This window comes from Hesperophylax consimilis, chromosome 13 (genome assembly GCF_061612785.1).
Source record: "Hesperophylax consimilis isolate HC1 chromosome 13, BYU_Hcon_1.0, whole genome shotgun sequence".
In the NCBI taxonomy this organism is placed as follows: domain Eukaryota; kingdom Metazoa; phylum Arthropoda; class Insecta; order Trichoptera; family Limnephilidae; genus Hesperophylax; species Hesperophylax consimilis.
The window spans coordinates 4760943-4786624 of NC_142848.1; the positions used below are offsets into that span (position 1 = coordinate 4760943).

General features: G+C 33.4%; 1 protein-coding gene across 1 annotated transcript in view; it reads right to left on the reverse strand.

Moving 5' to 3' along the window:
• Nucleotides 1-3339: 3339 nt before the first annotated feature.
• Nucleotides 3340-25682, reverse strand: part of LOC149418342 (uncharacterized) — a 148949-nt gene continuing 126606 nt past the window's right edge. The window contains exons 4-10 of the mRNA XM_089639100.1: nt 13615-13725; nt 12166-12299; nt 7882-8062; nt 7087-7538; nt 6537-6785; nt 5239-6457; nt 3340-5187 (exon numbers count right to left, since the gene is read on the reverse strand). Coding sequence (XP_089495226.1) covers nt 3614-5187; nt 5239-6457; nt 6537-6785; nt 7087-7538; nt 7882-8062; nt 12166-12299; nt 13615-13725 — 3920 coding nt within the window. The 3' untranslated portion in view covers nt 3340-3613. The remainder of the gene's footprint in view (nt 5188-5238; nt 6458-6536; nt 6786-7086; nt 7539-7881; nt 8063-12165; nt 12300-13614; nt 13726-25682) is intronic.

Below are 25682 nucleotides of genomic sequence, written 5' to 3' on the forward strand. Positions count from 1 at the left end.
AATAATTGTAATTATTTGTGTTTCGTAATCAAGTTAATGAATCACCCCTGATGTGAAAGGTAGTGAAAAAACCACATAAACGGTTGTTGTTGGCAAACTTTTCATACGATCAATCTCAGGTTTCGATCAGCCAAGTGATTTATTCACTAACGTTCAATTCGCCTGTTTCCAAACATCTTTACCGTTGATTATCTTCAGTGGCCACGCCCACTTCATAGACACTAAAATGACATCAAGGTAAAGTCTTTCAATGTTAAATTAATATTGGCGAATTAATTACTGTATTTATTATTCACACATTTTTTTAAAGTACTGTAATATATAAAACGATATTTTTTTAAACAAACGTATGTAACATGCTAAAAATAAAGTGTTAGTCTGACTTTATTGCCATCGTGTCTTGGCTTAGCAAATATTTTTCACTCTGTGGACACTTTTTATAACTAGTCATTTACTGAGGTAATCTTAATCCAATAGTTTGACTTCCTTAAATTGGTTGCAAATGGATAGTCGTCAGGATAGTCTCAGTCGTCACTTTTTCGTTGGAAAAAGCGTAGTTGTGCGTTTGAGCAGTGTTGAGCCATCATTCCGGCTCAGCAGTTGATCAGTAGGACTGGGAACAACGGCCAAAAGTGGTGCATTATGTACGTTTTCACCGAATGACATTATAAGTTCGATCGACACTGAATTGCTAAAGTAAAAACAGTATTTGAAAGATTATTATATTGTTGTGTGCACATTTATATAAAAGAAATATAGGTATAATATTTCCAAACATTGTGTCATCCTGATTTGACAAGATATCCCGGCACTGCTAAAATTTTCAAGTCTAGGGTGTCTTTGTCGAAATGAACCTCTTCAAACCTGTAAATATTGGTGGCAGCTTCGCCAAAGTTAAGACCCCGTGGAGAGCTAGGATATTTTTTTACATTAACTCTACACAGGAGGCCCTTGGAAAAAAATAATTTCTCTAAGGGCCTATGTCATCTCTGGAGATGCTGTGTGAAGGATCTTTTTGAGGAGAGGAATAAGTGAACATGGGTTTTGAAGAAACCTATGTTGTAGGAGACAAGAAACACAGAGGCTGGTAAATCTTTCAACAGCCGAGCTGTTGAACTCAAAAACGAGTCGTAGAAGTCACCTGTTCTCATGTGACAAATGTCAATCGTGTACATATGTTGAGTGCGCATTTGGCGTGTTTACCTGGTATGCACCGGTGCCGAAGGGATCAATGAGGCTAGTTCCTCGGAGTATCTTTTATTTTAATAACGGTAGGACAACTTGCAACCCGCTTGTTACTAGAGGGGAATCTATCAAACGAACGGCTCGTTTCTGCAGCAATGTGCGTTAATTGTTTTTCAGATATTTTCAGACCAGAGGTGGCCGCCAAATTCAACAGTGGGGCGCACTTGTTTTTTGTACAGGGCCGGTAATTATGTATCTGCGGGTCCTGCGGGTATGCCCAGCTATTGAGAGGCAAAATTCCATATTATTAATCTTAATACATGTTTATTATAATTTATAATACACATACTCAAGCAACAATAAGTGAACAGTCATTCCATTGTTAGTTTCTTCCTGAGTGCCTTACGTGTCTATTTTTTTACATTTGGCAGGTACATAGAAGCTGAAAGTGGTTATTTTCAATGTACAAATGTGAAACCACGCGTCTCTCAATATCAAATAAAAATTCATAAATAAAAATTATATGTTTCAAAAACCTTTTCGAACTAACGTGATATTTTACAATAATGTACAAACAAACAATAAATTTTAAAATATCGTTCAAAGGTAAAATAAATAAAAAAAAACAATATTGCCTATTTACAGTGAAAACACAAAAAGGAATTTGGAACAATTTATAGAGTAATTAAACAACATTAACCATATTGACATTCATGTAGTATATAACAACAATATAATCTATGTATAAAATGACCATCGTTTACGATATTTTATGTGTGTATGATAAAAAGATATATTCAGGTTTTTGCCATTTATTGTCCACTATCAGATGTCGGATTATTTAAATTAAAGTAAAATCTTATTAATTAATGAATATTTTGGCGATGCGTTGCTGCCTGTTTTGTAATTGTTCTTTGATATGTCAAATCATTTATAACAAAGCGTATGTAAAATACATGTAGCAATTAGTCAACTTTTTCGATGATAAATTACAGCTTTTTACGAAGGATTTCAACACAGAAAGTTAATACAATAAAAATAATATATCAATCAATTATTTAAGTTGCCAGCATTGAAGTATTTATGGTCTAGAAATAAGAAAATGAAGACAAAAACAAGACCCTTTTAACGTTTTTATATGGTGTGTTTAGTTTTCATTCTTAGTTTATTTGAAAACTTTTAAAAAATAAGGTTTTTACATTTTAAAATAAATAATTATGAGATTTTTACACTGTACAACGTGAATTTAAAAGCCTTTTCAGATAAAAAATGTCCTTCATAGACATGGCCATGTAAAAGTAGCACCCTTTTCAGCTATTTGTAATGATCAAAAATCAAAATCTTATATACACAATGAACCAAAAATACAAAATCAATTATATAAAACAATCATTAGGCCTTATAAAGTAGCCATTTTATATAAGAATATAAAAATATTCTGTATTGCACATCTCGTATATTGCGTTTTTCTTCATATATAGATAAAATATCCATTATACTTCGTACTCGACTTTAAAACTTTGAAAAATATTCGTGTTCTTAAAAAAATTTACAAATAATTAAAATGTTAAATTGCTTAGTAATTGGAGGAGATAGGATTTTTTTTACTTAATAATTGAAGGAGATTTTTTTATGATTTCAAATAACCGTAAATCCATTTCATGTCTAAGTATTACTAATGATAAATATACTTACTTTATTATTATACTTATAAACAAATTATTCTATTATTGCACTGCCGGCCATATCACAATTGTTACTCTCTTTCGGCAATATTGTGCTGTCAGTCGTTTACAACTTACAAAATGCAAAATATACATGATTTAGGTACCTACCCATAAAAAAATATACATGATTTAGGTACCTTCCCATAAAAAAAATATACATGATTTAGGTACCTACCCATAAAAAAAATTCTGACTAAATGCGTGTAAATTCGGAACTCGGTTTCTTCAGAGCCTGTAAACAATTTGTTGTACCTAACAATTTTTTTAAACATTATTGGCAGTTAGTGCCAATTTGAAACTAATTTTACTTTATTTTGGGTTTACGCTGGAATTGACTTCAAACACAATAAAACTTTGGATTTCATAAAATTGCACGACAAATAAATTAGTCTTAATCTACATAAAAAAATAGTAAACTTAAATAAATTCCGTGTGCCAAGCACTCTATTAAAATAATATCGTAAGACCTAGGTAAACAAAAAAATATTGCACAAATCGAACATAGGATAACAATTATTTGTCTAAAATATTGCTTTTAGCCCAATATTGCACAAATAACATTGGAAATCTACATACTTATTTATTTTTAAAATTAAAAATTAATTTATTACTATGATCATACCTTAGTTTTTTTCTCAATATTATATTGCACGAAATTATTATTGCTCGTTTTTATTGCACGTAATTATTGCAAGTTATAACTAATATAAAACAGTGTTCTCTGTCCCAGTTTCAATATCACTTTTCAAAATGTTCAATGTAGTATCATCACCATCACTTACTTGCGAGCTCTGCGAACCTGTGAAGGGAGATATCAAATTCCTTAATCGGTCATTTGAACCCATTCCGCTATCCATGGAGTTTGCTATGAGGGACATCTTCCGAAAGCTTCCGAAGAACACGGAGTGGGTCTCGATGCTTTCAGCTCCAGATTCACTTCTTGCGTCTTCGTTAGATTCATCAGTTTCGCTGCCGCTTATTTTAGTATCTCTTTGCCGTCTCTTTATCAGCCTTCTCGAATCATTGGAGTCGGTGCTGAGGTACCCCGAATCTTCTTTATGTTGACTGCCCAGACCACGCCTCCACGCCTTCTTTATTGACTCGGGTCTGTCTTTGATGATTATCTTCCGCGGAGAAGTGTTCATTTTTAGTTTTTTGCCCGCTTTGGGCGTTTGTAATTCACGGAATGTTGATTTAGCATTTGATTTTGATGGTGAACTAATAAAGTTCTCGCTTTTTGTTGTTGCAGTTTTTATGTCAGTTTCTTTTAGATCTTCTTTGAGTTTTAGGCGATTTGCTTTTGGTGTTGTGTTACCGATTTTCTTAAGAGATTCATTGAGGGGTATGATGTTTTCATAGTCCGAGGAGTTACCGCTATGGACAGAAGTACCCGATGGACTATCATGTCCAGAAGACAGCGCCGAAGGGGAGACTTCTCGCTCGTCTCGCCCTTCAATAGCTATCACACAATTGAAGTTGTTCCTCGAACTGGGTCTTCTGCCATTCTCGTTTTTTGGAGGTAAAGGAGGGGCTAGTTCCAGATCAACTTTTCGGGGAGGTTTGGGGTACTCATAAATGGGCGAGGTATCTTCAAAGGGAATCACGTCGGGAGGTATAGCTTTGTTTGGAACTTTGGAGCTAGGTGGGGTTGATTGTCTCTGTCTTTTACAATGCCTGGACTCCAGAGTAAGCAGACGGCCCTCATCAGAGTCTAAAACCACTGTATTTCCATTTTCGATTATTTCATAATCTTGCGAATCAACAGATTCTTTGGGGTTGGAGAATTGAATATTATTTATGGCTGGTCTGGAACCTCCGTAGTTTTTTGCCTCGTAAATCTGTTTTAAGCTTCCGAAACTCTTCTTGGTATTTACTGCCTCTCCCAGCGCACTTCCTTGACTGAGACTAGAACTTTTGAATAATCCCGTTGTTTTTATATCAACTAGATTTTGTTCTGTTATACGATTCAGTATATAACCCTTTTCAATATGTGGTGGAATACTTAATTTAAATTTATTAGGTTTTCTATCGAGTGTATCAGGTTCAAAGTCGTCAGATTCATGAATTTTTATGTAATTTTCAGGGGAGTCTTTAACTTCAATAGTTAGCTGACCTGGTTTGGCATTTGGCTCATTATAGCTGACAATTGCTTTTCTCTTACCGAAAGTCGAGCAATCTGATTCACTTGGAGTTGTGGGTGTACTTCCAAAGTTGTAGCCGTTGTTAACATAAACTTCACTCACCAAACTATAATCTGTTTTATTTTCATCGGGAACTTCGTGGAGACTGTAAACAAGGTTTTCGAATGAGTTTGTATTTGTTTGACTGATTTGTTCAACGGGTTCGTAGAAATCGCTTTGTTTAAAAGGTTTTTCCTTTTGGTCTTTACTTGATAGTCGAGAAGAAGGCCGGCTTCCAGAATTTAATTTGTAAATTGCATTGCCCAACGTCATTTCTTCATCCATTGGTAAAGCAGTACTGAGGCTTGGACTGGCTTGTGAGGAGGATATATCTGCGTACTCGGTGGGAGTACTCAAACCTCTGTTTAAAAAACCGCGTTCCAAACTATCTGCTTCATACTCGATTGGGGAGATGCGGTTTTCGAATGTGTGGTCGTCGCTGTCGACTTTTTTCTTTGAAGGCATATTAACGACTTCTACTGCTTCATATTGGTGTCTTGACAGTTTATGTTTTGGTCGTCTATCCAGTGTAGTTTTATCTATCGCTAGAGCTTCATTAATCATATCTGGCATTGCGTGATTATGGTGTGGTTTGGAAGAGTTTAATCTCAACTCCTTGCTTTTGTGCTGTCTCGGAACTTTGATTCCAATGGAAGATATATCTTTTATTTTGGCAACTGTTTTTTCCGATTCGTTAAAAAAAGTTGTAGAATTATGCGGTATACTTGGAAGTGGAATATTAAATGTTCTCTTTGCTGGCTCTGATCTGACGGAAGAGCTTGACTTCTTCTTTTTGAAAACAAAATTATTTGTGGTGTCTTCTGCGTATAGTGAACGAGAAGTGAAATCGTAATATTTCCGTGTAGATTCAGAATTGTCTTTTGGCAAGGATAAAAGAGAATTGAGTAAACCAGTAGCAGCTGTAGAAGGAGGTTCAGGTGTTGTATCCGAGTCACTATTTGAGGAGTAGCTGATAGATGACTTCAGTATAGGCACTCCCTCCAACCATTTTCTTATGCTCGATTGCTTGTTGATGCCACTAATAGAAGAACAGTTGTGGCATACTCCTGCGTTGGAAAGTTCTGGAACAAACGTTGAAAGGTTGTGTTTGTTGCTATTGTTACAACCAGGACATCCAGAGCAGTATGGTCGTCTGCGTATGTTCTCTCGTTTCAGACTCACAACACTGCTTCTTTGGCTGCCTACGTGATAGAAGTCTAGTTGAGCATCAGACGTGCGATAGCTTCCCTCTTCTGGAATTCCTCCTAAGCTGGGACTGAATCTTTTTGAAGCCATCTTGTGTTTTGCAATTGAGATAACTTCTCGGATTTTGATCAGAAATTCTATTGCTGCTGGTGGAGGAGCCTGTTAAAAATATTTAAAATCAATATTGTTTCGTATCATAAACTACTTAAAAAAAACACAACTATTTAAAAAATCTTACCAAGAGGAGATGTGGTTCAAAATATGCTGGATTGAAATAGAGCTTTTTTCTGGTGTTTCCAATGGGTACGGACTCCGGTTTGTCGTCTCTGAAATCGAATGTTTCCACAATGGACACATTTTCTTCTGGCAACCTCTCCATGTTTGATTCCTCCCTTTGCGGAAAAAAATCCATCTTGTAATAGCTCTCGTAGATTTGTCGACCTTCATTATGTACCATCGGGTGAACGGTGACCGAAGTAACTTGATGCTGTAAGCAAAAAAACAAGGTTATAAAAAATCGATTGTTCACGGTAATGGCCTCTTATTATTAGCGCTTTCTCCTACTTCTTGGGCAAATATTTCGAATAGTCTTGCAGTATACGAATGTCGCACATCTGACCTGTGTGATGTAAGCTGCAAGATTCTCCGAATTGTATTCTTAAGAAGAAAATGGAAGCATAGCTCTGCTAAATTCCTCAAAAGTTATTAACTAACATTATACTGTTGGCCTTGCATATCTCATATCATTTAAGAGAAGAGTGATGAAGAGTTCAATAAAATATACTAACCGATGGTTTTTTGTGAACGTCTTCTTCGTTTATATCTCCATCAACGTTTTCTTCTCCATCTGTTTGACATTCTTCGGAATCCGTCGAGAAGTCTTCTTGTTGTAAGTTCTCTCTTTCGTGGAAATGTCTGCTGATTCCAAGTAACGGATTGCTTTTGATTACAATATTTTCGTTATTTGATATGGTGGAAACTCTTCTTTCTTTATCTGGTTGGTTTTCTTTGCGAATGGGTTGATTGGACTTTGTTACTTTGGCGATGTCTTCTGAGGACTGAGAGACGCTCTTGGCTCGTCGTTTCCTGATGTGAAGGTAGAGAAAGACAGATGCCACATATATGAGTCCCAGGAGCACGGAGCTGATGCCGATGGCCACGTATTCAGAGACGCTGAGGCCAGGAGATGTTGATTCCTCTGACGATCGGGCATCGGGTGAAAAAACCACCTCACTTACATCTGGATCAAAAAAATAGTACATACATAAATTAGTAAAGAGTAAAATTTGGATGCAATAATTAATATTACAAATAGTGGTTGCAAAGAGCGAGTTGGTAATGGCTGTGTGTATCGAACCGATTATCGATGAAAATAAATAATATTGTTCTCCATACTTGAAGATCGCCGTTTGTGAAAAAGTATAAAGTGATAAAGTGAAACGTGAAAAAGTTAAAAAGTTTAAAAATAAAAAGTAAAAAAGTGGTAACATGAAAAAGTGAAAATTTATAAAGTGATAAAGTAAAAAGTGAAAAAGGGAAAAAGCGAAAAAGTTAATTTTTAAAAAGTTGTGTTTTGAACTTACTTGTAACGTGTCTGACCGGCGACCCCGCCACCCTGAAGGCCGCGCAGGGGGTGAACACCCCCAGCAGAGAGGTGGCGCCCCCTGCACCCACTGCGTTGGCAGCTGCTACATCGCGGCAAAGCAATTGCACCACCAGCAGCCGTCCTTCCATGCGCTGCCGCATCTCGGGCTCACCGGTCCACTAAACGAATAAAAGGAATTGTAAATAAACAAACATAATAGGTGTATTTGGTTGATTCAATTTACGTGTACTTGAAATTGCATTATCGATGTATTCTCCAGTAGTATTAATAACAGGAAAACAATTTTCTTAACGAAGTCAACCTTTTAAAGGCAAGTTAAGTGCATTTAATGCATTTTTTTCTTAAATTCACACAAGAGGCCTTGACGAAAATTTCCCCCATAGCCTGTCCCCTTGGGGATGATGTGTGGGGAGTCTTTTTGTGGAAAGGAAGGAGTGAACATGGGGTCTTGAAAAGACCCATGTTGTAGAAGGGAGGAAAGATAGAGGCCGGCAAATCGTTTTTTCAGGTATTTTGAGGCTCCAGAGCAGAGGTGGCTTCCAAATTCAACATTAGGGCGCACTTGTGATTTATCAAGGGTCAGCAGTTGTTTACTATTAAAATATCTTCGGGCTCTAGAAAGTACGCCCAGCTTCATAAAGGCTAACTTAATTCTGGCTTCGATGGATCCCCTATATCTAAGCTTACCATACAGTTAAAAAAAATACAAATCGATATTTTACCATACTTTTAGTGAAAATTTTGTCCATTCCTAATTTAAAATGTACGAGTTTTACATATCTACATATTTATAAATGTACATAACACAGTAAAATTCTTCTAACATAAAATAAAATCTTACACACAGGAATGTTAGCGAAACTATTTTATCATTGTGATATTGTTAATTTGCGCTACACTCAGACATGAAAACGTGATCAGAAAATCTATAATTTGATTTGACTTGAGTTATTTTGACATGGTGAATTATCCTAGATCTAACCGTACTCGGCCGTGAAATTAAATAGAACATAGTCATTTAAATTATAACATAATATTATTCATAACTTCTGTCGAAAGAACACCTCAGTGGGAATGTAGATTCTTGGTACCTCTAAACAGAAACTATTAAGTTAAAAAAAAATATGCCTCGTGGAATTTATTTTGTACCGTGGTTAATATGGCAGCGTTTCATCAAACGCAATCAAAAATAAGACACAGTTTAATTACAACACATTTACAAACTGTAAGATGAGGAGAATGTGGTAATAATCTAAGGATATAATCAATCATCCACACTTCTGAAGGATAATGTTATTGGCCTTACTTACCACTTGCGATAATTTGTTTATTTTTTTGGATCAACAGGTGTCCCTGAGGAAAATAATTCCTCTCAGGGCCTATGTCGCCTACGTAACCACATGAACCCTGGCACCCCTACTAAGTCACCAAACGTAGCGAACTCCTTCCAAATTGGTACCCAATGGTGGCCCCCAAATTATGCTCTATTTTTTAATTAAAAAGGGTTTTGTTAAATTCCTCAAAAAGCTGGACACACACGGCAGAGCCAGCGTGCCAAACGGCCCCGAACCGAGCCGAAATTTATCGTTTATGGAGACAATCAGATTCGGCAAGTCCGTAATCTACCGAACCGAACCAAAAATCCATGGTTAAGCTCGGCCATATGTTGCAAATCCCCGAGCCAATGGCTTGCCGACTCTGCCATGTGTGTTCTATCCCCGAGCCAAAATCAGTCAAGTATAAATTCATACATCGAACAGCCTCTTCAAGCGAAAGTGATTTTGCTTTGGCCGATAGAAAAATATATAAGATCCGTTATTATTTTTTACCACTCTTAATTTTATACAAACCATTGTTGAATATATGCGAAAAAAAACTATTTTTTGTACCTGTCGTGTCCCAGGGCTTTCTCACAAACTCTTAATTAAATAAAACTCGGGTTTTAACTTCACTTAAACTTTGAATGTGATACATTGACAATGAGCTCTGATACTTAATTATCAGGCGTATGGAATAATACAGACCACGACCTTGAGGTTTCCACCTTATTTATTATTCATTCGGTCTCTACGATACTCGACAGCTTATCAGACGCCATATATGGGTTACCTAATAGACTATTCTAGTGCCACTTATGGGTGATACATTAAAGTACCCCTGTATGATTCCAAATTACCGAGCTCCGCGTGGCTCGGTTAAGTCGTGTACGTCCCCTAATTTATCCAAATGGATTCATTCAAACGGCTCGGTCGTGTGTGTCCAGCTTAAGAGTAGCAATCTATATTTTTCAAATGTTTTTACTGCACATTTCTTCCACAGTTTTGTTTTTTTAATATTTTTATTTTCTGTGTTTCCTGTTACCCTGTTTCCTGAAATTATCTCCTTCTTCAACGATTAAATAGAGCATTGATGTGCAAAAGAAAATTCTTTGGTTTGACAATTGGGGCAGTATATTTAAATACGCAAATATTTCATACCAAATGTAATCGTTACATTTTATCGTTGTTCTACTTCATGATTTATTTTGATAAATCATTCTCATTCTCATTCGATAGCATAACTAAACGTTTGTAAACCAAATAATGTTTGAACCAAAAATTAAGTCATTATTTTAATTAACATTCACAACATCGGCACCGGCAGACCTGTGATCACAAGTGTAGTAACCACAAATTATTGTATGAATATTTTTGAATCACTACAATTTACATGTCATTATTTTTTATACGGTAAATACCACAAGAGGTAAGTTTTATTGTACAGAAGCGGCGTTAAAAATGCATAAATACGTATTTAAATAATATAATGTCGGTATCCATTATATTATTATGCTAATGTCTGCCGTACGCAATCGCTCCACATGAAAGCTACAAACCGAAGTGCTGCCATCTCTAATATTCAAGGTGAACTGTTGAAGTTTTCCATGCAAATGTATCTACCTTTTTTTAGGTTTTTGCCACAATTTTACCTGCTAGTCTGAACTATTTTTAATTGAATTACTATGTAATGCAGTGGTGTATTGGAATTTTTCATGATGGTTGGGTAAGATTGCCCTGGTCTAAAAAATATTAAATTATAGGTAGGTAGTTTGTTGCTCGTCTGAATTCTTGACGCATCAGTTCCAATTTTGAAAATTATTCTTAAAGTCAAAACAAATTCGAGTACATGCAACCAGAATTACAATCACAGACGCACAACCAAAATTAGTATGTTTGAATAGGTAGGTACTTTAACACTTGTCTACTTTATTTTCATACTTTATTCTTGACACATCAGTTCTAATTTTGAAAGTGACAATAATTTTTTTTATCTTAATATTTTATACTACATAGGTAGGCACTAAGAAGGTTATTTATCTCTTGTCTGAGTCATTCAATTTACAATCAGTACCAATTTTAAATTATTGTTTTTTTTTTAATGATTATATTTTTATATACAGTTGTGAAGTAAGCAGAAAAGGCAATTTTTTAAATATGATGCCGCCTAATAGTTTACCCAATTTCATTGATGTTTTGAGTTGAAATAGCGAGGGGGAAGAGGGAGGCAGGTCTATTCAGTTGTATTTGATAAATAGAGCTAAAGCCATTTCAACAACGTTGGGATCGTCTTTCATTAGGTCAATAGTAAGAGTATATGTATTCAACTCCCAAGGTGCAAATACACTATTTGATCAAAATTATTTTTAGAAAAAAAAAAAAAAAATTAAATTATGAAAACAGGGGGCCTATCAACGTAATCCGATTAAAAACTGTATTGCAAGCCTTTATTGAATGAATTAACAGGTTTCGGAAGAATTTTTTTAGTGATTTGAGAATAAATTCGAAATATTATCACATATTCTTATATGTATTCGAAATATACTAAAAGTTTATCGGGAAACCTGTTGATTTCGATCAATCGCATTTTTAGCCGGATTACCAATAATTTAAAGAAAATTCTTATTAAATTAGCAATTCTCATTTTTCTCAGTGTTATTTTTTAGCGAATTTAATGAAATCGATAACTATTTGTATTTAAAGAAAGGTATTACTAAAATGTATCTGGGTTTTTTAACTCTTCATCTCTTATAGCAAAGTCAATGATTTTACCGCTCTGCCACGCAGGTTGTATTACCAACGAACGTGTGAACAATAAACTACATAATGGACCTCATATTATGCAAACCGCTGAAGTGGTTTCACGCCTTCGCAAGTCTTCATCCGCGCCCCTTGTTTGTCATTACCGCATAATTGGCAAAGAAAAATAATAGTGTTAAATATACCTGCAAAAAAGTTCTCCCTTCATCTCTGAAAAGAGAGAAGGGAACGTCTGCATCCACCGTGCTGCGGAGATCAACAAATCCATTCCTAGTCAGGAACTGAGCCCCCGACACGGCGCATATTGGAGTGCGGACACCTATACAAAAATATTCATAATTAGAACACTTGACCTTCAAACCAAGAGAAGTGGTCACTGTCTATATGACTTTTAGAAAAACCACCCCGATCTTTTTTATACTTCTTCATGAAATTTTTCACACTCGATGTTTAAAATAAGAACAAATTAATTACTGTCTATAACTGATTGGAGGGGAATTCAGATTGTATTATATAATATAAAAATATGATATTAATGGTTTAGTAAATAAAATAAGGAAACACTAGGGGTAAAGTTTTGAGGTTGTGAGGTCTTTTTAAGATATAAAATTCCGTAGTACATTATTTTGATGTATCTCATGAGGTTTAGCCAGCGTTAGCAATGCAATGATACAGGAATGCCCTAGTGAGATGTGCAGAGTGTGTTTTTTATGCTAAAAACTGTTTTAAATAAAAAAAACTCAGAAAAATATTTTTTTTACGACTTGATTACAAAAAATCGAATTTTCTCTACTTTCTAAAAAGATAAAATGCATGTATCAACATTTGTAAACCTTCTGGAAATAATTCTCTAAATCAGGGGTCTCCAAACTACGGCCCGCGGGCCGTATCCGGCCCGCCAGTGTCTTCCATCCGGCCCGCGACATCTTATGACCAATGTCATCAAGGACCCGTGACAGCTAATGGCTAAGACCTTGCTCAGAAGGGGCGAAAACTCCGCGAATTTTTTCGTGCGAATAAATAAATATGCTCGTTGGCGAGGTACTTGGCACCAATACATTGCGTCCACAAGTATCGCGCGAATATATCAAGAGGATTTTTTTGAAAAATCTTTATTTGATTCGCAATGATATCAAGCTCTGAGAAACGAGTATCAAAAATTATCTTCAAAGCTACATTATCTAAAGCTATATTTTCATCCCTGAAAATTCTATTGTCTACCCCCCCTCCCCCTCCCTAAGACAGAAAATATGGGTGTCTAGAAATTAAAACGGTTTTGGCCCTCCGAACTCACTGGAGTAGTCAATGTGGCCCTCCGGCTGAAAAGTTTGGAGACCCCTGCTCTAAATGATAGTGAAAAAATAAAATAACCCTATAAAAATTCGTTGCGAAGTCTTGAACACTATTTAAAGATACATATAACAACATTTATTACATCATTTAACTTAACAATTTATTTGGGAACGAACCTATTTCACCTTGCTACAAACAAGAGTTTCATAGATTGGGAATGAAAGCCACCCGGTTACAAATTACATAAGTGGAATAGAATCATAAATATTTTTTTTAAATTATTTTCAATGGATTTTCTGCACAAAAATAGACTTTAAAACTGTGTTTTCACAAATATTTACCTGGAAAGCTAATTTCCTTCGATGGGTGAATGATTTGTCCCTTAAGCGGAAGAAACACAAAGGGAACCAGCTGAGCCGAGGAACCAGTACCGAATGGCGCCACGGAACATTCTGTTGACGAGAAACAATTACATTAGATTAATTATTATCATTGGCAATAAACACTAAACCCATTAACATTTTAATTTACTATCTCTTATCGTATATAGAGAGCGATTATTGCTGCGGTATTTATTTTATAGTAATTATGTGTAACGTGCAGTAAATAACTTGCCATATAAAAAAATACAATTTAATATTCGAAAAACAACACAGTGGGTCAGTTATTTCACAGAACTTGAACAATTCAACAATTTTTTAAAAAGTTAATATTCAAGTTCTGTTCAAGATCTGCTTGTACTCCATCTGTTTCAGTGATTTCACAGAACTTGAATAAGAACAAAAAGGCACTTTGTTACGTTATTTGTAGCTTGGAAATGTTTATTTTTTCAAGAAAAAAACCTTTAGTTTTCTGGCAATAAAGAAAATTGAATAAAAAAGTTATTGATAATTTTGGAAAAAAAAATTAATAAAGAATTAATAATATTACGTATTTTTTTATAAATTAAGAAGTTTAAACAATATATGAGACGTCGACTTGCTAAAACTCGCTTTGGAAATTTCTTCTGGTTTTGATACATCCAAAAAAAGTATTTGAAAAAAAAAATCGAGAAAAATAAAATATTTAAATTTTTCGCTAAATAAAAAAAAAATTGTAAAATAATGTATGACATTTAGCAGAAAAAGAACGAGTACAATCTTTTTATATTCTAAGTGTTCCAAACAGTTTTTAGTGACATTATTGTTTTTCAAAAAATTGCGGAGCAGGTTTTGCAAGTCGACGACTCATATATTAAACTTTATGGTTACACTGTCTCTTATGAGGTCCTAGGTGTTAAGATTAGTTTGAGTAAGATGTCAGTTGCATAATATTGCGTTTAGCCAACACTTCACGATAGTTATGAGTTACTTTAAACTCGTTACGGAACTAAAAACACGTGCGGAGCCTCGCAGGCTTCCCTTAATAATGAACCACTGTCATATTTTACCCAGTCTGAAGGCTATACCTCATGAACATTCGTACAACCTGATGAAAGTGAAAACACGGTGAAATTTTTATGTACCTGTCTGTATGGCGTGCAATTGTTAGATTTTATCTTAAAATCTTAACTTACATAAAATAAAATACGGGGGGAGGGAAATATGTTAAGCGTCAAACGATTGCACGTATTACTTTGTTTGAGTAGTGCTGAGTCCCTCAACTGTCTCCAGGGGGATCGCCCAGCCCACCCATCCTCCCGCAACTCTTCCTCAACACAGACACTGGGAGCAGTTGGGACTGTTATGCGGTATTCAAATAATTTATTTTTTTGAAAGACCGCCCCTCCATTTCACCCCCCTTTTGGGAGCAGTTGAGATTTTTTGAAAAAATTGGGTAAAATTCCTCGAAATCCGTTCCTTATATAATTTTTAAAAAATTAGTGATATTGTATTTATTTCACGTTATATATTTTAAATGTAAAATAAATCAGATTTAATAATGTTATTATGAGTTCTGCAAGTTTTTGATATTTATTGTGACAGTTGTTTCGATTGTTTGATAGTTTCTTTGAGAGCTGAAACAAAAACATAAAACTAGCGTTGAAAATTTAGTATAACGCTTGTCTTTTTACAGCTAAATAAATTCTGAAAATGTTGGTAGTCAGCTATGCATGTTTTTGCTTGGAACGCAACGACTTCAAGTCTGTTAGTAAAGATATTATAATTTTTAAAATATGTATTAATGTTGAACTTTTCATTTCATTTTTATGGCTATTAATTTTCAAAATAATTACATCAATAAATTATAACTTCCCTTTGAAGATCGGCATTTAAAGCAAGGTAACCCAACTTTCAGTAAAAAAAAACATGATACAGTCAAATATTTCAGATGATAACGTGGCCAAATCACCCATTAAATTAACGTTAAATTACAACCTCCTTAACTCTTCAAGCTGGGTGCAGTGAAGGTGTCAGATCTGGCACTGACTTAAATTTAACCGTTAATTTAGCACTTGGTTCAATGTGGTGGACCCTTACTAATGTCCTTATTAAAGCCTCAACGCAGACATAAACTATTATTATGATTTCGTCATTAAAATAACAAAGTTAACGAGGAATGCAAATTCTCTGCAGCGGCTAAGTGTTCAGGAAGGTAAATGCAATTAGGGCCTGCTTGTATTAATAAATTTATTAATATTTTTATTAATTATTAAACCGGTTGATACATAATAATTTCGCAACAGTTCGGTTGAGAAAATTTGATTATGATACTATAACATGACAAAGAAAGTCAGTTTAATGATATTGTTTTGATTAATAAGAATGAGTTGGCATTGCGTCTAGTTTTTAGTTTGCACCTAGATGTCGTAAGTTTGATTCCCGGGATGTCTAAGCCCTCCATCACGACACAATCAACATTTTCCGCTTTCTATGATGGTTGTGTTAGATTTTCAAACATTGCCAGATAACTGTTTCGTTCTAAATTCAATTGAAGAATTCGTTAAAACATTGTTACTAGAACATTTCGTGCCTTTTAACTGCACGGAGAAAATGAGTATTGCTTATTTATTAAAAATGTCTTCAAATTATTCCAAATCCGGTTAAATACGGGATTGCAAACCATTTCCTGAAAACTTTTAAGTAAATTTCTTATATATTGGAATACGTGTTCATGTACCTGCATTTGTCTTTATGATATATAATGACCAAATGCGAAAATATAAGAATTTTTATGAAAACGTGTTCGGACATCGTACGTTCGTATTTTACTAAAAATTTACCAGGAAACGTATCAATTCATTCGTCAAGGGCCTGAAATCCTGTATTTAACCGGATTACGTTGAATTTGGAGAGATTCTGAATAAATTAGCAACACTTATTTTACTTCTTGTGTTAACTTTACAAAAGCAGCTATTCGAGAACTCACTTAAAAGGTTTATTTTATTATTTTTAAGATCCTTTTCCATGAGATTTTCATATTTAAGTTCGCTATCTTGAAAATTTTCGTGCCTGTTATCGAATATGATAATAATGTTGTATATTTTTAATGATTTGCCACAGTAAATCAAGTGCCCAGATAGGAACAATCATTAAAAAAATCTAAATGATTTACATAAAAGTTACTTCAAACGCTTTTTTCTCAAAGCCATTAAAAACATTATTTAATTCTCATAAATATTTATATTTGATGGTGCGAAATATTACAGAATCAAATAAGCCTATAAGAACATTATTCTTCAATGTATTTCCCCAGGCGACAAATATATTTATAACCCTATCACTTACAAAAAATGTTTCAATCCACAAAGAAAGGAATTCGTTTATAGACCCACCTTACATTTAATTGAAGCAACATTAATTTGATCAAGAATTCGACTTCTGTGATTCGTTACTCCTTTATGTGAATGTTGACAAGAAGGAACGGCTGCAAGGCCTTTTACATACAAACATGAATTCTTGATTTGAGGCCAAAATACTTCACCAATTAAAAGGTTTAAATGATTAAATATAGGTCATTAAACTATTCAATTTATCTTCACTTTAAAAGCAACTTTTTTGTGAGATTTAGTAATTATAAAAAAAATAATCTTGCCGAAACCACTAAGATAATACAGAGTGTCCGGGGTTAAAGTGGATAAACACTTAAAAAAGGATGACAATTTTTAATTTTTTTTTTATTATTAAATTTTTCCACAGAAGAATATAATTTTTTCCACACATTTATACCTGATTCAACTTTTCTACCAGAAAACTACCTTAAAACCTTATAATTTCTAAAAAAAGTTATTCATTTTTTCACTTGTAGTCATGTAGAATTACCTACAATCAACAATTAACAATTAACAATTAACAATTAACAATTAACAATTAACAATTAACAATTAACAATTAACAATTAACAATTAACAATTAACAATTAACAATTAACAATTAACAATTAACAATTAACAATTAACAATTAACAATTAACAATTAACAATTAACAATTAACAATTAACAATTAAAATTAACAATTAACAATTAACGATTAAAAATTAACAATTAACGATTAACAATTTACAATAAATTATAAACAATTAACCATAAACAATGAACAATAAACACTAAACACTAAACAATGATATTTTCGATAATTTTTATTTTATTATATTTGCAAACATGGTAGAGAAAAATAATTATCATTATCACACAATAATTGCCATAGTTGCCTGTAAAATCACACAAAAATCGACTTGTTTAATGGCTTATATTTTATAATTTGAAACATAAATTAATAAAATGTACTACGTAGATATTTACTACAACTTTAGATTGAAAAAATAATGATTCAGTTTGTTTAAGTATTTTGGCCTGAAATCCATATTTAAGTTTTGTATGAAAAAATACGCGCAGCCATTCTTGTTAACACGTTATCAAATTGTATAACACCAAGCCACGGCATCATTATAATAACATCATCATCAGATAAAAACAAAAATTAATAAAAAAATATTATTATCTTTTAATAATACTGCCAACCTTTACGTAAAGTGTCGATAAAACTTGATATTCACGAGAATTCGCCGACATGAGTCTCCACACCGGAGCATTTAGCTACCGTATCGCGCGCAGATCGACCATCATCATCACGAAGGGTCACCGTCAACATATCACAGATTTTATTGAAGGCGATTGCATTTAAGAAGGTGATTGATTCCGGCGCGATGATCTGTTGAGTGGAACTCTGACTTAACGAACCGGTAATATTAATGCGAGATAAGATTTAACGCGAGCCGTTAAGGGTTAAAACTGGATGGGCCGTGCGGAAAAGGCGTATGATGTTATTTTATCTCACGGCTCACAGTTTAATGGATAATTTATTTTGTAATGAAGTGTTGTAACTTTGTGGAGATTACTAAATTAAAAACAGAAGTATAGTTTCAAGAATAAAAAATAGTACGTTTGTATTTATACAACCGTGATGAAGGTTTAGACTTAATTGAAACCGATTGGTTTATACATATTCAATAAAGTAATCTTCAAATCAAAAACATTTATATTTATGTTGTTTGTTTTGGGGTGTTATGCCGTGTTGCGCTAACTCCTTCTTTAGCCGACGTTTCGAAGATGATCACACATCTTCGGATCTACCGGATCTGCCCTGATGATGGACACTGCAACGCTGTCCGAAACGTCGGCTAAAGAAGGAGTTAGCGCAACACGGCATAACACCCCAAAAACAAACAACAAAAATGCTTTTGGCCGTGAAAATCTAAAAACTTACATTTATATTTAAATTATAATAATATGGTTCCTGTTGGAATGATTAGTGATTTCATTGTAAATCAAAAGGACTCGAGCTCTCATTAACCTAAAAAGGGTATTTTCTCTGGTTGTCATTGTTGTAACGGCAAGGAATACACAATGCAGATTGCTTTTTCACCAACACTATAGATGGTTTCCAACAAATAATTGAAGCATAATTTATTCAAATAAACATTAAAACACTCATAATGTGAAAAATCACAATGTACAATGGAATTGATGAAATTTACGCATTTATTGCGTATAATTTGTAATGTTTCCGCATTGTTAACTATCCCGCAGAAAAGTGGGGGAGTAGATAGTACCAACATTACTATCCTCCTTATATTAGCTTAAATACTTCAAATATCATTTTAGTATTTTACGTATTCCTGCGCAAATACATTAGTTACCATTAATGATTGGAATTTCTATAGTTTAAAAGCCCATAAGACAGAAAAATCATGGGGTCGCCGGAAGACCCGTTTGGTTACAGACGTTTTGTTTGGCATCTTGGCCTGTCAAGAGTTAAAAGCTTACAGGAAATTAATTTCGACGTCTTTATAGGATAAGGCAATTTAGGAAGCCGAATGAGTACCGCTGCCCCGAGAACAATTTATTGGATAACCAACATCTCTGCCATAATTCACACCAAATGGTTTCTGTCGTTTGTTGACATTGCAGATTGCAGGGGTATCCGGGTTTGGTTAGTCTGGCCGAGAGATTGGTTGAGGGAGACTATTTGCCCTCTCCAGCAGGACTCTTTCGACCCACCACCTTGCACCGTAGTTGGAGTGATAGACTCATACATCCGTTACTCCTGGACTTTCTGATTCTAGATTCGTACCCACCCCTCATACCTTTTTTCCTTCCCAGAACTTTATATCCTTCTTTTCCTTTAAAAGACCCTCCACACAGCCAGCCATCCCCAACCCAACCAACATCCCCAACCCAGATAACCCAGACCCCCAAGGAAAATTACTTTCCGTATTACTTAAAATATTTTACAATTGATTTCAATGAAGCAGAATTCACCCTAAATAACTTACAGTTTTCGCTGTGGGGAACCTTTTTTAATTCGAGACGTAATTATTACTAACGTGTTTATCGGCTAATACAAGGCAATAAAAACGTTGTATTATATGGCAAATTGACAGCTAACGTGATTTTATACTCCGAATTCTAGAATATCGTAAAGAAGCCACAAAAATTTTATTAACAGCCTAATTTAAATCAAATTAGAATATAATCTTAAAATCTTAGCTTATGAGATCGATATCAGTCAACTTAGCGTGTTATTAATGTGTATTATTAACGTATATTACGTAAACGTTATTAATAATTCTTCCATTAATATGCCTAATTCCTTTTTTATAGGAAAACCCCAGGAGACAACATTAATTGTAGTAAGAGCTGTGTAAATAAGTTTCGATGAGATGTTACAAGGCTATTATTATATGTCGTGTTGTTTATTTATATTAATTTGTGATTTCTCACTTTTTCTCACATCGATTGGAATGAGCGAGTTATAACAAATAAAGGTGGGTAGTCCAATATATTCTTGTTTTAATTATCGTATCACGTTCTGACAGAAAACGTTAACCCTTTGTACTCCACATTATTTTTATATGGTATTCCAGCTACTCTATATAGTGTAATTTAGTCGTAAAAATATGGGGAAAATTTTTTAGAAAATTATAAATTAACGTATTTTGGCAAGACAGTAAATAAAGTGATATATTTATGTTTTATTATCATATTAAATTGTTAGAAAAAATTTGATATTCTAATCTTTATAATTTTTTAACTTGTTGTATTTTAGAAAGCAGTCGCTCAAATGCATACGTTGCTTGTTGGGACACGTGTCACAGTACTCACTGGTTTCCCGTCTGCCACACTTTACTGCCCTTTTCGAGTAGACCACACACTCCTGCTTGGAACCTTTTCTTAAAATATGGAGTTTTTCATTGAGCCTGGTCTCTGATGGAGTAAGAATGTTTATTGCCCAGAAAAATATTCACATAAAATGAATTCGTAATTATTATATAGGAAAAACAGAGCAAAAAGCACAACCAATCAAAATTAGGTACTGTATCCAATTGAATAGAATCAAAAGTATACCTGTAAAGGACCCTTTTATATTTTAAGCAATAAAATGTATACCAATTGTTTATGTCGCGGCTGCGGCGCCATTGGAGCTGTTAGAATGTTTCCTAAGTCGCCGTGGCGGCGACAACGGACTCAAGGGGCTTATTATCGGGATTATTAGAATAAATAATCTTTTTGTGCTAGAACAGAGACAATAATGCTTTCGCATGTTTTAATTTGGTCCAATTTCGGGGAATGAAATGATACATACATCCATCTTTTCTTTGCTTAGATATATTTTTAATTGCTCATAATAAATCATGGAAAACAATATTTTAACAAACAAAAATGTCTGTGGCTCTGTCTAATCAATCATAGGGATCGTATACAGAATTTTGATAAGGTAATTAGTTTTATCATAAATAGGTAATTAAAGAAAAATTTAAACAAATATTTTGTCTATTCTAGAAGAAAAACAACTATTCTCCAATTCATTTCCCGACTTTTCTTCTAATTTTTCTCAAAGTAAGAAATATATTGTATGTAACCACACACTTTCGGTTGGTTTTCAATCGAAAATTAAACAAATCATGGTCTATTTTTATTAATAGATTTATAAAATAATATACATACATGTTTTTTTGGTGCGTCTGCGGATTGAACCACTCTACCCAGGGACTTGAGTCAACCGCGCTAACAACTACGCCAAATCCCGATTGGGGTAGGACCGACATTTATTATCGTATATTAACTGATATCTACTGAGTTTCAGTTCGATCGAATATCGAGAAGTGGGTTTATTTCTACTTTCAAAATTTGCATTTTGTTTTCACGAAAACAAAATCGAAATTCAAATTATCTATTACTTACATAATTCTTATTAAAAAATTACAAAATCTTATTTACAAAAAATAAAATAAATTTAAGCCACCGTTCTTATAATAATTTAAGGGGTTCAATTCACGGCGGTGGCAATGTTTTTTAAATGTATTTATTTTTACATTGCTTTTAAAAAAAGTGTTTTTAAAAAAAAGTTAATGAAATTAAAATAATAACATTTTGAAATGCTAAAATTGTAAAGGATTTTAATAATCTGTGTCGTGCCATAACATTATTCACCTACATAAATAGACATATCCAACTTGCAGGATATGATTTTTGAGTTGAGAATCTCGTAGACACAATAATATTATGCCGACACGAGGAATTTAAACAGCAAAACAGAAATACAACTACAATACAACTATTTTTTGATATTATCCTCAATAATATAAAAGATTTATGATTTTAAATTCTAGTATTTCATTAATATTCAAACGACAGACGTACAGCATTCAGTTACTAAATTATGGTAATATCTGAGATTCTGCATAAAAAAACAACTTGCAACAACTCATAACAACTCAAAATATCAAAACAACCCATTCAGATCGAGCATTATTGAAATTGAGTAGAAATTAGGGTATGATAAAGAACATTGCAAAATAAACAAGACTTCATTTATGTAAATTTTGTGATTTTACGGGGATTTGCTTATAGAAAAGAAATGATTGTCATTCTTTCAATGGTCTCGATTATGCATCTTGAATGTCACAAATAGAAGCGAAGCGATTGTTCATAAATTCTGCATAAAAATCACCTATTTGAAACATCAACCTGATCGGCAATTCTATACTTTTAGTAAGAAGTTTTATATAAGGCTGTTATTTATCTCCTTCGTTTTCTTATCTCAGAAGGTCTACGTGACAAATGGACAGGTGCTGGAATGTGTGTTTCGTGTAATGCGGAGTATCATTTTGTGTAGCTTTTGACCAATTGTAAAATACTCATAACAAAATTAGTATTCTTATAACTATCACAGTTACACTAGTTCCTACCCAGATTTGCCCTGGTTTAAACATTTTTCTAATAGATGTTTTAAATGTATGGAAATCACAAACATTGCATCTCGTCTGATTTGTTGATTGTTCAAATATAATTTCATGGGAAGCGAGTTTTTTTATGGAAATTGCGAGCTGATAATATAAAAAAAATAAACAAGTTATGCTGAGAAAGTTTTGAACAGAGTTTATTTTTTTTTTTATATTTGAAGCAGTTTTTTTTAACTTCAGAACCATTAATTAGTCGAATAACCGTAAGTAAAAATGCAGGATTCTGTTAAATAATTATGTTTTTGCGTTTTTTTGCAAATTATACAATTATTATTAGACTTCCTTGTAATTTTTTACACGGAGAAATAATTTTCAATTAGTTAAGCAATCTTGAAAGTCTAATTTTGGAACAAGTTAATGAGTAAAACCTCAAATTGTAATATTTAATAATTGAAGATTATATTGGCGATTTTAAAACGAAAATTTGAAAAAGATACTGTCACATCTGTGACTTGAACCCAGGATCTTAGATATAATGTTGGGAGTTCTCATTCGAAGTATGATTCAGTAAAATATGACCAAATGAACTAGGGTCCCATTAGCCCAGTTGGTAGAGTACTGCCCCGGCAAGGCTTAAGTCCTGGGTTCATGTGAATTCACTTACCTATTGAGTTGTTGGAATGGCGGAAATCTACGTTGTATACATACTTGAACATGGAAGACCCGAATAAACTATTATAGTCACAATTGATTTCTTACACTTTATTTTACCCTTTTGACTGCTTAATTATGTATTAGCTACACGGAGAAAACTAACATAAAATATTGCTAGTTTATTAAAAATCTGGTCAAATTTTCTTTTTTTTTAAATGGACTGTAGACCTTTAACGAATGAATCGACAAGTTTCCTAAAAAACTGTTGGTTAAACACGAATATGTTATTAGGATAACATATTTGTGTTTAAATTGAAATATTATAACAATTTGTCATTATATTTCTCAGGAAAAGGACATCTGCATGTTCCGTGTTACGTGTTCTGAATGAACTAATATTTTATTATAAAATGGATTGCAAACATGATTTTAAAAGGATTTCAATAAATCAGCAATTATTCATGCGTCGTGTTGAGTTTCGAATGAAGCTTTTGGATAACATCATAACGGTTTCTCTTTCAGTTATACGTATGCAGGGAAACACATCCTGACTATGAAATGTACCATTTAAAGACTGTAAAAAAACAATTTCTTAAATTACTGATTATTTGTAATATATTACAACATAAATGCATATTTTATGTAAGCCATATTGGCGACGCGTCGCGTGCCAACAGACACTAAAAAAATAAACTCCAAACGAAGTCAAATAACTTCTGAAACACTACGTGTTATTTCACCACAAGTCCATACACAACATAAAAGCATTCCCCCGAAACAATTTTCCCGTCATCTCAAATATTGTCTGAGAATGCTAAACATATATTTGTTGTTAGCCTTTATGTGTTGTCAAATCTATTAAAATTCTAACGCCGTCGTCCGTGTTATTCAGCAAATAAATAATCACCAATCAATTTCGTTTAATAACCGACAGCTTATCTCATAATTTAACAGAATCAACATTGGAATCCTCATAATTTTACTAAAATCTCGTTAGTTTCTTGATCGTGTCAATCAGCACAATCAAAAATGGAATCTTTATTTGATTGGGTCTTATTTTATAGTTTATTGATGGCCTGAGACGCTTTGTGTGTTTAATTTGTAAAAATATAGCATTTCTAAATAATGTGGACTGATATTAATCAATAAATTAGGAATGCTTTTAGTGTGGTTGGCCGTTATTTGCTGTTCAATTTGTTTGATCCGAATGTTATCAAAATACTAGGACAAATTCGTAGGACTCATTTTAATTGGTTTTCTAGAAAATTAACATAAGTTTATAGTTTTTTTTAAGTTAAACTAGAAGTTTAATTAGCGAAATGGCAATAAATAATGTCACTAATTGGATAGGCACTTTAGCATCTAAGTCTTAAATTTACATTTATTTATTACAAACTTCTTAAACCTGATGGGTAACCAGAAATGAAATATATATATATATATATATATATATATATATATATATATATATATATATATATATTGTAAATAAACTAATTCAGAAATACCTACAAAGAGAGTGTGATTGATCAATTAATTTAATAGCATATATAAAAGGAATTAACCGTTGTATAAAATTTATAACTCCATCATAATGTTTTATTGAATAAATATTTTCATTTCTGCTGTTGCATACAAAAATGCTAACGAATCACATCTTCGAATAAACATGAAAGTTGACTGTAAATAATTTAAACGAGACGAAATGAATTGGCGTTTGCTGGAATTGTTGGAATAACTACCACGGGCATTAGCCTAGTATGGTAATTAAAAAAATGTCAAAAAATGTAACATGTAAACATTTATTAAATAATTAAAAAAATTGGATGTTAGTATGTGCAGGATTGAATAATGTATGTACGAAGGAAAACAGGGTGACCAATCATTTACCATTATGTATTGTCGGAGTAACACACAACACAATCACAATATAGAGAGTTCCACCGCGATGCCTTGAGGTAATTATCGCCACATCATAACGAATGAGTACTTAAAATGATAGTTTGCATTTAAGGCGATGCGCTAGGTCGTGTAATATTTTAAATTGAGCCGCTCTCAATAACAACCCTTACGTAGATGGCGATAAGGTTT